The following is a 14657-nucleotide window of genomic DNA, read 5'->3' on the forward strand; positions in this document are numbered from 1 at the left end:
TCTCTCTGTGTCTCTGTCTCTGTCTCTGTCTCTGCTCTCTCTCTCTCTCTCTCTGTGTCTCTGTCTCTCTCTTTTTCTCTGTCTCTCTCTGTGTCTCTGTCTCTCTCTCTGTCTCTCTCTCTGTCTCTCTCTGTCTCTCTCTCTGTGTCTCTGTCTCTCTCTCTGTCTCTCTCTGTCTCTCTCTCTGTGTCTCTGTCTCTCTCTCTGTCTCTCTGTGTCTCTGTCTCTCTCTTTTTCTCTGTCTCTCTCTGTGTCTCTGTCTCTCTCTGTCTCTCTCTCTCTGTGTCTCTGTCTCTCTCTTTTTCTCTGTCTCTCTCTGTCTCTCTGTCTCTCTCTCTGTCTCTCTCTCTGTCTCTCTGTCTCTGTCTCCCTGCCTCTCTCTGTCTCTCTCTGTGTGTCTGTCTCTCTTTCTCTCTCTCTGTCTGTCTCTCTCTCACACACACACACTCACATACACTCACGCACACACTCACACACTCACACGCACTCATGCACACACTCACACACTCACACACACTCACACGCACTCATGCACACACTCACACACGCACACTCGCACACTCACACACTCACACGCACTCACGCACACACTCACGCACGCACACTCACACACTCGCACACACTCACACACGCACGCTCACACACTCACACGCACTCATGCACACACTCACACACTCACACACGCACGCTCACACACTCACACGCACTCATGCACACACTCACACGCACTCATGCACACACTCACACACGCACACGCACTCACGCACACTCACACACACACTCACACGCACTCACGCACACACTCACACACTCACACACGCACACTCACACATTCGCACACTCACACACTCACACACACTCGCACACACTCGCACACGCACACTCACACACTCGCACGCGGGATGGGGCAGGCAGAGTGTGAAGGGCGTCTCTCTTCCTCAGGTGCTGCTGGCCCTCTGCCTTTCGTGGTTCTTCTGCTTCGCGCTCACCGTCACCAACGCCCTCCCCAAGTCCCCCACAGCATACGGCTACATGGCCCGCACGGACACCAAAGGCAGCGTGCTGAGCCAGGCCCCTTGGTTTCGCTTCCCTTACCCAGGTGAGGAGGAATGGGGGCCCTTATTGTTTGGGACACACGTTGCCTGGGACTATCCGCGGGATTCAGGACACTAGGGGGAGGGTTGCCAAGGGTTGGAGAGGGCTCTTCAGGGGAGACGGGCTCCAGGGACGCCATGCCTGGCCCCTGAGAGAGGAGGGGCAGAGCTCCAGATTCCCTATTCCAAGAGCTTCCTCAGAGTCAGCCTAAGCCCTTACCCAAGCCGTGGGCCTTGAGGTATGTGAGGGAAGATGAGAAAGAGGCTTTCAGGCAGATCTGTGAGACTACTCAGGTCTCACCTTGAAGTAGCCAGGGCTGAAGGATGGCCTGTCTGGTTCATGGATATAACAATGTCTCTCCAGTAGAGATTCTCAGCTTCCAGAAGTTCCAGGCTTTCTTTGGAGGAGGCACCGTTTCTGCCTTCCCATGTCCACATCTGAACATCTGCTCCACCCTCAGGGAGGGAAGGAGGGCGGGAGCTGCTGACACCTCTGGCAGCTGTGAGCTTCCCAGACCCGAAAACCTCCCAGAGACCATTCTGGCAAAGGAACGGCTTGGACAGACAGTCCCTTGGGTTGCCTCTGCAGGTCAGTGGGGCCTCCCCACCGTCAGCCTGGCTGGAGTCTTTGGGATCATCGCTGGAGTGATCTCCTCCATGGTGGAGTCGGTGGGTGACTATCACGCCTGTGCTCGGCTGGTTGGGGCCCCACCCCCTCCGAAGCACGCCATCAACCGTGGCATCGGCATTGAGGGCCTTGGCTGCCTGCTGGCAGGGGCCTGGGGGACCGGGAATGGTACCACCTCCTACAGCGAGAACGTCGGAGCACTGGGCATCACCAGGGTAAGGCTCCTGGGGCGGGGCTGGGTCCCCGCAGATTAGATTCCTGTGTGGTTGTGACAAATGTCACCCTGCTGATCTGGCAGTCAGAAATGATTTGGGGACTGTGTGCGGCTAATGCAGGGGTGTGGCCAGAGAAATTCTCCTCTAGGGATGGCCTTTCCTATAGTCCATGGGCTGTGGCCCCTTCTCCCATCTTCCCCTGTTCCAATGTGAAAAGCTGCCCGCCTACAAAGACTCGTGAAGTTATGACGGACCACCAGGAGACCCTCCCTAGCCCACCAGCCCCAACTCAGGCACCTCTTCAAAGCGCATTTGCTGAGCATGGCAAGGCTACATACTCGTGGCCTAGGATGTGGCTGTCTCCCCCGCGGTCACGATCCCAGTGTCCCCCGAGGTCACGTTCCCAGTGTCAACACTTGGTCTCCTTTGGTTGTGGTGGACACCCACTGCCTTTAGCCCAGCCCTGAATATTCAGCTGGCCCTAGCCAGACTCAACTCGGGTCCCCAGGGCCCCTGACACCCGGAGACCTCGGTCACGCCCACGTGCTTCATCTTCCTGCAGTCCCGGTCTTAGCGAGCCCTCCCTGCCACTCACGCCACCTCTAACGCCTCGCTGTCCTTAAACTTTCCACTGTTTTCTCTGCACGGCTCTCTGCAGTGCTCTGTCTCAAAAGAAAGGCGTGTCCCCTTTGCCACACAGTGACTGTCCCTGCACAGTGGGACCTCACATTCTCTCTGCCCAGGTCTTGCTCATCTCTACTCCATCCACGACTTGTCCGCCTGTTTTCTATGACCCAATTGTCACCAGTCTCTACCTGATGTCTTTTCAAGCTTTATGGGAAGCAAGTCCCATGAAGAATAGAAAATTACATTCCATAAACAAAAAACAAATTTCTGTGGACATAGTTTCTCAGCTGAGGCCTTACAGGAGAGACGAAAAAAGCAGGACGTTAAAGACCCGGGGGCACAGGGCAAGCTGTGACTCCAGTAGGAGGTTAGAGTGACCCTGATAGCGCAAAGACCGCTTGATGTTTATGAGCTCACACTGCCCCCCTGTGGCCTCTTCAGGAATTGCAACAATGGGTTCTCCCTCCCTCCCTCTGTACCCCCCTCTCGCTCTCTCCTCTCTCTCTCTCCCTCTCCTCTGTGTGTGTGTGTGCGCGTGTCTATGTGCCCATGTGTGTGTGCGTGTCTATGTGCCCATGTATGTGTGTGTGTGTGTATATGTGCCCGTGTGTATCATGAAGCAGGTTCCAGGGCAATAATCAGCCCTCTATTCGATGAACTCGGGCAGTGGTTCTCAGCCCGTGGGTCACAACCCCTCTAGGAGGTCGAATGTCCCTTTCACAGGGTTACCTGAGAGCATGGAAAAACACAGATAGTTACATAATGGTTCGTAATAGTAGCAAAGTTACGTTATGCAGTAGCAATAAAAGCGCTTTTATAGTTGGGGTCACCACAACATGAGGAACTGTATCAAAGCGTTGCAGCATTAGGAAGGTTGAGAACCACTGATCTCGGGGAATCTCTTAAGATTCTGGATAGAAATAGCAGATGACGAGTGAGGTGAGTTTTGGATGTTAAGTGAATCTCCATACAGGCAAAGGAGAAACTCAAGCTCACCATATTAACAATTGCTTGTTGAGGAGATCTGCTGAGTAATGTAAGGCAATGCCTCTCCTGGAGGAAGCCGTTAGAATTTAATCACATGTCACCACCTTGCTTTAAAGCCCTCTCGTGAAGGGAGAAACGCTTTCTCTTATTTTTACTGTAATAAAACACGCACTACATGAAACTTAGCACTATAACCATTTCTGAATGGTTAGTGTGGTAGGTTTTTTAAATGCATATTTTAATTAGTTTATAATACACAATTTCATGCATATATAGTATGCTTTGACATTATCCCCCTCCTCTGTTTTGATAACAGATTTCATTATGTTGCCCAGACTAGCCTCGACTGTGTGAACCTCCTGCCTCAGCCTCGTGACTGCAGTGCTAGGCCACTAAGCACACACAGTGACATTGTCGTGCGACCCTTGACACTGTCCACCCTTTTCCCATCTGGAGGACCCCAGCGCCTCCCCCAGGTCCTTTTCTCACCCCCCCTCCTGCTCCTCCTCCTCCTCCCTCTTCTCTGCTCCTCCTCCCCCCCTCTTCTCTGCTCCTCCTCCTCCCAGCTCCTCCTCTCCCCAGCCCCTGGCAACCTTCTCTGCTTTGTCCCCATGGATTTGAGGCCCCAGAGACCCCTGTGAATGGAGACGTATTATATGACTTTTTGTGTCTCCTAGCTCAGTGCCCCAAGGCTTACATCGGCCACTGTCCCTCGGCTGTGATAAAACGCTGTGACCAACTTAAGGAAGAAGGGGATTATTTTAACCTGTGGTCCCAGAGGGTCAGAGCCCTCATGGCCAGGAAGGCATGGCATGGAGGCAGGGGCTAGAAACTGGCTGGTCACGCTTTAACCAATCACAGGAGAGAGGAAGGGAGGGAGGGGAGAGGGAGGGGAGAGAGGGGAGAAGAGGAGGGGGGAGAGAGGGGGAAAGGAGGGGAGGAGGGAGGAGAGGAGGGAGGGAGAAGGGGGAGGGAGAGGAGAGGGGGGAAGGAGGGGAGGAGGGAGGGAGGGAGGGAGGGAGGGAGGAGAGAGACCAAACAGGCTCAGGGAGGCCAGCAAGGCTGTGAACCCTCAAAGCCCACCCCATATCCAGCAATGCTCTGTTGCCGCTCCAGACTGCACTACCAACAGGGAGCCAAGTGTTTAAACGTGTGAACCCTCAAAGCCCACTTTCCACTTAAATCACCACAAGGCTCACTCACCCATGCAGCAGGTGTCAGAAGTGCTCCCCTTGGGGACCGAGTAATACCTCATTGCGTGGTTGCACCCGTGTCTTGTTGCTGCCCCTCCCCCTCCCCCAGGGCCCTGAAGGATGGAGCCCATCCCTCGCTCTGGGTTCCCACCGCTGAGCCCAGGCACACTGATTTTCCTAGTGCTTTTCCCTCCATAGGGTTCAATACGCCGCTCCCCCTCTAGAATAGTCTCCCACCAAATCCTTGTGTGCGTGGTGCACTCTCTTCCCCTCTTTCCTGGTATATTGGTTGACTTGTCCCCACTGGCCAGACAAGCTGGCGGCCATAGAGCCTCCCTCCCTCAGTGCCCACTGTCCTGCGACTTCAGAACACCCCCTGGGCTGCTGTTCCCCTCACGAGATTCCTGTTTGTCCCGTGTCCCTCCTGCGGGGAGACAGAAGCTCCACTTACACCGTGTAAATCAAACGCCCGGACAGCTGAGGATGTGCAGGGTTGTGGATAAAACCCGGTGACTCTGGGGGCCCCTCCCTCTCGTTGTCTCTCCTACACAACGAGAGGCGTGTTCAAGGCACCCTCTGTCTCTTCTTCCCGCCCAGGCCTTTTGTGGTCAGTGTCCCTGGGCATCTACACAGTGCCGTGGGCAAGGGGTCGGTGTGGGTGTTTTGATGAGATTCTTGTCTCTGGGGCAGCATGTGATGTGGTAGCATTAGTTCCCAGTGGACCAAGCATAAGCAGCACACTCTGAGAAGAACCTCAGCCTCTGTCCCTGCCATCCCCCTTTATGGAGCACCCCATGGGCCCCACACTTGTTACCCCCAATCTTCACATGTCCTGTCACACTGAATCGACCGGGTGTTATTCCTAGTCTCACGTGGTAGACGTGGAGCCTGATTCCAGAGAGCTTAATCATGTGCCAAGCGGGTGTGAGAGAGTGGGCTGAAGCCAGGACCCAAGCTCCTCCTTCATGGCTCCCTAACTCAGTGTGAGAGCATGGGGGGGGGGCAGTGTTAGCAAACATGGCGGCTCTTCCGCAGGCTCACTTCAGCAGTGCGAAGGATGGAGGAGCAGGTCTTCCAGGGCGTCTGCCTGGCCTGGCCCTCCTATCCCTTCTCTCTGGGTGTGCAGGTCGGGAGCAGGATGGTGATCGTCGCTGCGGGCTGTGTGCTGCTTCTAATGGGCATGTTTGGGAAGATTGGGGCAGCATTTGCCACCATCCCGACCCCGGTGATCGGAGGCATGTTCCTTGTCATGTTCGGGGTCATCAGCGCTGTGGGCATCTCCAACCTGCAGGTGAGCCACCTCGGTGAACAACAGGTGCCACCATCCTGAGAGGAGCCCACGGGGTGGAGCCGCATGGGAGAGGGGAGGGGAAGATGAGGCGGGAGGGCAGAGGGGGAGAGGGAGGCGGGAGAGGAGGGCGCCTGTGGTCCTAGGAGACACACTGAACCCCAAACACAACAAAGAAACAGCCCAACTTCCCAAACCAGCCACAGTGCGCATGCCTAAAGGCGTCTGGGGCCCCGCTGACCTTGGGAACGCTTTCTCCCGCAGTATGTGGACATGAATTCATCCAGAAACCTCTTTGTGTTTGGCTTCTCCATCTACTGTGGGCTCGCCATCCCCAACTGGGTGAACGAGAACCCTGAGAAGTTGCAGACAGGTGAGTCCTGTCTCTCCTGGACTGTCACTGCTATGGGCATGGAGCAGGGCGCCCCTTGGTCCCCGCGAACAGTCACTTTTGTCTCGTTCCAGGGATTCTCCAGCTAGACCAGGTCATCCAGGTGCTCCTGACCACAGGCATGTTTGTTGGCGGATTTCTAGGCTTTTTCTTGGACAACACCATCCCTGGTAAGGCTGCAGCCACCTGAATCCGGGCTTGTGGGCATCTGGGCAATGACGGGGCCCCTGGTAAGGCTGCTTGCAACACCCCAGATGGACTCTGGCTCTGGAGTCGGGATAAGGCACAGCCTGCATTAGTCGGCTTGAGCGGCTGCTTAAAAACATCACAGAATAGGGTGAGCGACACGACACGTTCTTCTCACAGTCCCCCGGGCTGGAACTCTGAGGCAGGTTGCCTCTTTAAAGGACCTTTCTTCTTGGCTTGCAGAGGGTGTCCTCACATTGCCTTTGCTCTGTGCTGGCACACTCCTGTGGCCTCTCTGTGTGTCACAGTCTCCTTTTGTATAAAGAAGACAGGGTCGGGCTGGAGACATGGCTCAGCGGTTAAGAGCACTGACAGTTCTTCCAGAGGTCCTGAGTTCAATTCCCAGAAACCACATGGTGGCTCACAACCATCTGTAATGAGATCTGGTGCCCTCTGCTGGCATGCAGGCAGAAGGCTGTATACACAATGAATAAATAAAGAAAGAAAAAAAGAAGAAGACAGGGTCTGGGAGGAACGTAGCTTAGTTGGTAGATGTTTGTCCAGATACACAGCCCTAGCTTCCTCCTACACTAATGCATGTAAGTTGTGATGCACGCCTATAACCCCAGTGCTGGGGAGGCGGAGGCGGGAGGATCGGGAGGATCCTCATCTATACAGTGAGCTCCATGCAAGCCCAGGCAGGCTGGAGCTTTTAGCAGCAGACCCCTTGTAACTTCTTTTTTAAATTATTTATTTATTATGTATACAGTGTTCTGCCCAGGCCAGAAGAGGGCGCCAGATCTCATTACAGATGGTTGTGAGCCACCATGTGTTTGCTGGGAATTGAACTAAGGACCTCTGGAAGAGCAGTCAGTGCTCTTAACCTCTGAGCCATCTTTCCAGCCCCCCTTGTAACTTCTTTACCTCTTAAAATATTACTGCCAAGGACTGACACCCCAGGACTAGGCTATCCACGTACGGCTCTTCAAGGGGTACAGTTCAGGCATGGCATGGCCCTCAAATGGACAATACGCTAGACACAAAAGGAGAAAGACATGGCCGTGGCTCTCTCAAACCTCTAAGTATTGGTGGGGTAACCACGCACACACTCATTCACTCATCCATCCATATATCTGACTACCCACGATGTCTGCAGCGGGTGCACTCACTGAGAACGCAGAAGTCAGGCGCGCCTCTGCCTTGCACAGATGAGCAGGCTGATAGCAAGCAGAGAAAGGAGGAGCACAGACAAGCAAGCCGGGGATAGTTAGTGAGGCCTGGGTTGAGCTAGCTGAGGGTGTGGGGAGGGAGGCTGGCAGGGAGGAGCACGGAGATCCAGCCGCTGTGGCTTCGGGGAGGCATCCACAGCCCCCCTTCTCTCCCGCGCCCCCAGCCTCTCCTAAGGACCTCTGTGCGGCTCCTGCTCCATGCACTGTGTCCCACACGGTACTCCTCACCAAACATAAGTGTCACACGCACACTCGGCCCGGTCTGCTCTTGTGTGCCGAGGGAGCCCTCAGTCAGCTTCCATGGTTGCGCCCAAGGCTGGGCACCTCGTGGGTATGGGCTCTGAGATTGTCTAACGAGCACAGGGGATCAGTGTTCCTGCCAAGGCTTGCGGGGGAGGTGGGAGAGAAAGCGGGGTGTTGCTTTGACTTCTCACCGTCCGCTTCCCAGGCACCCCGGAGGAGAGAGGCCTCTTGGCATGGAGTCAAATCCAGGAGGATTCTGAGGAGACTGTGAAGGCCTCGAAGGTCTACGGCTTTCCCTGGGGGATCGGCACCAAGTTCTGTACATCTTCATGTACCCGGGTCCTCCCCTTCTGGCCCAGGCTAGACCCCCGAGGGGATAAGACGGGAGTGAACCAGCTCACTCAGTGTCCCCAGACTTCCTCGGGAAAGAAACTGTGGGGTGTTACAGAAACCAAGATGTGAAGAGAACTGCATGACTCCGGTCTCCTCACAGTCAAACCCTGGCCACGCACCTGCCCGCAAAATGCAAGGACCCCTGTTCACAAATGGGCGCACGAGGGCCCTTCCCGGCACCTCCCACGCCCGCGCAACGGTGACGAAGAGCGTGAGCTGCGTGAGGCTGGCCTCGGGCATCCTTCCACTGTCTCTCAGCTCCAGTGTGGACACGAGTCTGGCATCTCCGCAGAAACCTGCTATTTCACGCTGCTGCACCGTGTATCAGTGGATCCGGAGCAGCTGCAGCAGCGTGGGGCCGAGCAGGGGCGGGCTGTGGGCCGAAAGGCGATGGGGCCAGGCAGCCTGTGATCCTGGCCACTCAAGAGGCTGCAGAGGAGGAGCAACAAGCTCAAAGATTGGGCTGCAGTGGCTTTGTGGCTAGCTGGGCCAACTTAGCGAGATCCTGTCTCGGAATAAAAAGTGAAAAGCAAGTTGAGGAAGTAGCATACGCACAGACCCGGGTCCAAACCTCAGCACGGGGCGGGGGCGGGGCGGGGGCGGGGCGGGGGCGGGGCGGGGGCGGGGCGGGGGGGAGAGACACTGACATGATTGATGGTTTTGGCCCCCTCTCCCCAGAGGCAAGGGCAAGCAATAAGGAGCATCCCGCCCCGCCCAGATCCCTTCCCCACCTGTGCGGCTTTGGGATGCAGGTCCTGGCCCCAGACATCTAGGTAGAGTTAAGGCTGGACCCCCGGCTGCGTCACACTGCGGCACCCCCTTCTCACAAGCCTGCCAGTTTCCCGCTCTCTGCTCCGTAGTCTCCCCTCCAGAAGTGAACGGGGCCTGGACCTCATGGCCATGGAGCCCTGGACCCCAGAGCCCTTTCAAGGCCCTGGCATCGTGGGGGAGAATCAGGCTCCAATGAGCCCGCGGGCTGTGTCCACCAGAGCAGGCTTTAGGGTCCTGGGGCGCTGCACTTAATCGGGGGTGCCGTCAGAACTTGTACTGTTTCCCTGGGGGGGGGGGTCAGGCTCATCAGGGCTTCCCATTCCGATCGGATCTGCACCGAGCCATGTGAGCGAGAGGAGGGATCCATCGTCACTTCCAGCTCTACCGCACCGCCAGAAACTCTGCTTGACCAAACCTACCTTCAGGAGGAAGGGCGGAGGTCCACTGAGGGGTGGGGAGCATCCCGGTCAGGGGCCACTGCTTTCCTAAGAGGACTTTCTCCACGTTCGTCTGTCTCTGCTTGGCTCCTGCCAGGGCTTGGTGACGCCCAATCTGTGACCAAAGCGAGCAGGAAGAGGGTGTGCACCCCTGTCCCAGCGAGTTAGACTAGGGGCTGGAGAGGGTACCGAGGGAGTCAAGCCTTACAGCCTGCTTTAAGGGAGGGCACAGTAAGTACTGGGGAGCGCCCCGTGCTCGCCCTTCTCTGCCCGCTGGCTTCCTTCTCTCCCAGAGTCCCTTACATTTCCACTCTATCTGAGGGACCATGGGATGGGGAAGGGTCACCAGGTGGGGAGGGTTGGCTCCAGGCAGCTGGGTATCTGGATACAGGAGGTTTCTACAAGGGAAAAGGGAATCCGTGGGATTCTTCAGGGCAGGGTCCAGAGCTCAGGGCATCAGCTTGGGGAAGAGGCCTTCGTGTGTACATTCATCCGCAGCTAACAAACATGGGGATCTTAACCAGGAAATGGGTTTGGAAAGGCCACTCCTGAGGACTCTTCCTGGGAACCATAGAGCCCATACCCTGCAGCTTCTAGAACTTCCAGTGAGGCCCCTTCAGAGAGGAGAGCAGACACCATCTCCTGAAACAACTGAGTACTGGACCTCAGAAGGACAGTGACTGGAGGCAGGGGGAGGGGAGGGTCCCCGCTAAAACTGGGAATTCCCAGGCTGGGCTGAGTGGCGCACACCTTTAATACCAGCACTCTGGAGACAGAGGCTGATGGATCTCAGCGAGTCTGAGGCCAGCCTGGTCTACATGGCGAGTTCCAAGCCAGCCAGGGCTACAAAGCGAGACCCTGTCTCAACAGCAAAATGGATTTCCAGCTTCAAAGTGATTGAAGTGAGGGATGGAACGTGATCTGTCTAAAGCCAAGGATGGGACAGAGCCGTTTATCCATCATAAGGAAAACGTAACTCAGAACACAGAGGACAAGGGCCAGCCAGGGCCGGCAAGGGAAGGCACTTGCAGAGCAGACGACTTCTGTCCTCAGGCCCCTCGTGGTGGAAGGAGAGGCGACTGCCACTAGGTGCCAGCATACCCTACCACGGCTAGCACACACACCTACACACAACCACACCAGCAAATGAAACGGAAAATAACACGGTTTTAAAAGGAAGAGAATTCCTTATTGGTTCTCTAAGGAGAGAAGGAAATGGGGAAAGACCCCAGAAGCACGAGAGGTCCAAGCAGGACTAGATGGAGAGGGACCCAGCCGTCACACGCCACACGCAGCCTGGGATAGCTCTGTTGGGAGCCAACGCAAAACTGTAAACTTAAAACGTTTTGATTTGTGTGTGTGTGTGTGTGTGTGCGTGCGCGCGCGCGTGCTGTAAAAACAACAAACAAACAAACAAACAGAACTTGGTTTTGCCTTTCTCGGTCGAACTCCGTGGATGACAATATCAAAAGGGTGGAAAGACCTGGAAGTGACCGCCCCTTTTTCTCGTCCCTCCCACCTCCGCGGCTGCTGGCCTGGTGTCCTGTCTCCCGCTGCAGGCCACTGCTGCGTTCAAACGTGACCGCGGTGAAAGCTGGGCTCCTCGCCGTGCTGAGCACTCGTGGGACCCGTGCACTGGCTTTTGTAGGTGTTGAGCTTGAACACTTTACCCCCCCCCCCCCCCCCCGCGCACGATTTCTGTCCTGACAAAGCTCTACCAGCACACAGCCGCTTCTCCAGTTCTGGAAGTTGGCTTCCAAAACTAGGTCTGACGAGGCTGGGCTCAGGGTGTGTGGGCACTGCAGCGTCCTCAGGCCGTGGCAGGGGGAATGCTTCGAGAGAGGGCTGCGCTCCTTGGCTCCTGGCCCCTTTCCCTGTCTTCAAAGGTCAGAATGCCTATGTTTGCATCGCTGTTCCGCCTCTTGTTTCCCGTGATACCTTTCCTTTTCCTCTGTTTTTATGATTTCTTTTTATTACTTCAAGTGCATTTGTGTTTTGCCTGCGTGTTTGTTTGTGTGAAACTGTTGGATTCCGCTGAAACTGGACTTACAGGCAGTTACATGCTGCCATGTGGGTGCTGGGAATTGAACCGGGGTCCTCTGGAAGAGCAGCCGGTGCTCTCAATCACTGAGCCCTCTCTCCAGCCCCTGTCCCCACCCCTTTTTCTTTTATACTTGTAGTCAGCCTACAAAAAAATCTGACACATATTTTTATGGAATTGGTGATATTTTTCTTTTTGCCATCATGTTAGAGAATGCATTTGCGTCAGATGTAGCTGTTACCAAGCTGTGCTGGAGGCTGATGAATGGACAGAAATGAAATGTGCCTTTGGGCTGCCGAGGGACGGTGTCTTAGGGTTACTGTTGGGAGATGAAACACCATAACCAAAGCAGCTGGGGGAGGAAAGGGTTTATTTGGCTTACACTTCCACATCACTGTTCATTATTGAAGGAAGTCAGGACAGGACCATAAGCAGGGCAGGAACCCGGAGGCAGGAGCTGATGCAGAGGCCATGGAGGGATGCTGCTTGCTTCCCATGGCTTGCTCAGCCTGCTTTCCTATAGAACCCAAGACCACCAGCCCACACATGGTACCACCTACAATAGGCTGGGCCCTCCCACATGGATCTCTGATTAAGAACATGCTCTCCAGGCTTGTCTACAGCCTGATCTTATGGGGGGGATTCTCTCAACTGGAATCCCCCCTTTCCGACGACCCTGGCCGGTGTCACGTTGACATAAAACTAGCCAGGACAGGTGGGGAAGGGCATTTGCTCCTGTGTGCACCTGACACCTCCACTCCCGTGCCTCGGCCTCAAGCCGTCAGATTTTCCACTCACAGCCTTTCCATTGACAACTCCACACCAGCCCTCCTCCCCCAAGGAGTTAATGTGCAGGTCACTGTCCCCTTGCCAGGGATTCTTGGTGACATTCTACACATAGCGTCTGCCCCATGGCTTTGTGTGTCTGTGTTTCACAGTAATCTGGTCCTTTCCTGTACCTAAGGTTGGGTCTTTGATTACCCTCATCAAGCATTTTTAAAATGAGGAATTTTGTCTTTCACTTTTTATTTGTGTGTGTGTGTGTGTATGTGTGTTCGAGAGCGCACCAGAAGAGCATGTCAAATCCCCTGTAGTTGTAGTTGTGAGCGGCCAGGTATGGGTGCTGGGAATTGAATTCCAATCTTCTGCAAGAGCAGTTATCACTCTTGACCACTAAGCCATCTCTCCAGCTCCTCAAGCAATTCTTTGACCTATGTCTCAAGCTCATTACTTCCAGGCCCCCAGGTCCAGAATCCCTTTTGTCTGCCAGCTTCCCCTCTCCCTCTTAGGGTGTCTTCCCTTTTCTTTATCCAAACGGAATTCCAAGGTCAATACAGTCACCTTCTTGCACTTTTCAAAAACTTTTCCTTGTATATGTTTATTGAACACGGCCTTGTGATGTATAAGGGCTTTTCACAGAAGTATATATTTGAGCACATTGTTCCTCACAGTTTCTCTCTTTTTTTTTTTTTTTTTTGGTTTTTACGAGACAGGGTTTCTCTGTATTGTTTTGGAGGCTGTCGGTCCAGCCTGGCCTCTAACTCACAGAGATCCGCCTGCCTCTGCCTCCCGAGTGCTGGGATTAAAGGTGTGTACCACCAACGCCAGGCCCTCACAGCCTCTCTTTCACGCACCCCCTTCTCTCCTCTTAGTTCCCTTTGTTCTCCTAGACAATTTTGCTTCAGATTTCATGCTGTGGGGTGTGTGTGTGTGTGTGTGTGTGTGTGTGTGTGTGTAAATCATTTTATGTATCTACATAAAATCTAAGAAATAACATATGAGAGAAGACATTTTTCTGAGACTGGCTTAGTTCACCTAGTCATCTCCATCTTGTATTCTACTGTTAAAAAAGATATATTTACTATGTGCATAGTGTATACATGTATGTATGTCTGCCTGCAGGCCAGAAGAAGGCCCCAGATCTCGTTACAGATGGTTGTGAGCCACCATGTGGTTGCTGGGAATTGAACTCAGGACCTCTGGAAGAGCAGCCAGCGCTCCCCACCTCTGAGCCATCTCTCCAGCCCCCATCTTGCATTCTCGATGTCCTTTGTCTGTTCCTTGTTCATCATAGCTGCTTGGGCAAACTTCCCTCCTCGTCAGAAGCACTCTTTGCTGGCTCTTTTTTCTTTTTCTTTTTTGGTTTTTCGAGACAGGGTTTCTTTGTGGCTTTGGAGCCTGTCCTGGAACTCACTTTGTAGACCAGGCTGGCCTCGAACTCGCAGAGATCCGCCTGCCTCTGCCTCCTGAGTGCTGGGATTAAAGGTGTGCGCCACCAACGCCCAACCTTTGCTGACTCTTTGCAGCTTACAGTGTCACTAGAGAGAGTGCACAACCGAGCATCCTTGGTCTTAGGTTCACGACCATGAACTTCATGTGCTTCCCAAGTCAATACAAGCCTATAACCCTCTCCCTCCCGCTCCCTCCCCTCTAATGGCTGATTTCTGAACCTCCTGTTTCACTGAGCGACTCCCTAGGGACACAGTAGAAGCCGACCTGTGCGAATGTCCACATCTCTTCACCCCTCAGTCTCTGAACCTGTATCCCTGGTGTCCCTCAGGAAAAACCCAACTCCTCTAAGCTACAGAGCCCATTCCCTCGTTTCCCACTCAACGGTGTTCCTGCAACAAAGCTTCCTCTTGTATCCCTAAATCTCCCTTCAGTACTGTATGCCAGCATATGTGTCTGTTATTATCTGTGTTATCATTTAAAAACCCTATTATTGTGAATGGTGTCACGTGGTGGGCTTGGAGTTATAGGATCTTCGCCCTGTATCGTGCTTTAATAAATGTGCTGCAAACCTATGAGCCAGGCTTAGCTGCTTGGAGGGAGCCCAGGATGCTTCTCAAGTCAGTGAAGAGCAGACACATCCCCCCACCCCTTCTCTTTCCGTCCCTGTAGCCATCCAAGCCCTGTCCAATCATGTCGCTCCAT

The 14657-nt window shown here is 54.4% G+C and overlaps 1 protein-coding gene across 3 annotated transcripts in view; it reads left to right on the forward strand.

Moving 5' to 3' along the window:
- Nucleotides 1–9007, forward strand: part of LOC101841651 (solute carrier family 23 member 1) — a 97280-nt gene extending 88273 nt beyond the window's left edge. For all 3 annotated transcript variants that reach the window (XM_040728753.1, XM_013122258.3, XM_021234279.2), the window contains 6 exons: nt 943–1099; nt 1684–1937; nt 5871–6035; nt 6297–6405; nt 6498–6593; nt 8287–9007. In XM_040728753.1, the coding sequence (XP_040584687.1) occupies nt 943–1099; nt 1684–1937; nt 5871–6035; nt 6297–6405; nt 6498–6593; nt 8287–8543 (1038 nt within the window). In that variant the 3' untranslated portion in view covers nt 8544–9007. The remainder of the gene's footprint in view (nt 1–942; nt 1100–1683; nt 1938–5870; nt 6036–6296; nt 6406–6497; nt 6594–8286) is intronic.
- Nucleotides 9008–14657: the final 5650 nt, after the last annotated feature.

Source organism: Mesocricetus auratus, unplaced genomic scaffold (assembly GCF_017639785.1).
Source record: "Mesocricetus auratus isolate SY011 unplaced genomic scaffold, BCM_Maur_2.0 Super-Scaffold_100019, whole genome shotgun sequence".
Classification (NCBI taxonomy): Eukaryota; Metazoa; Chordata; class Mammalia; order Rodentia; family Cricetidae; genus Mesocricetus; species Mesocricetus auratus.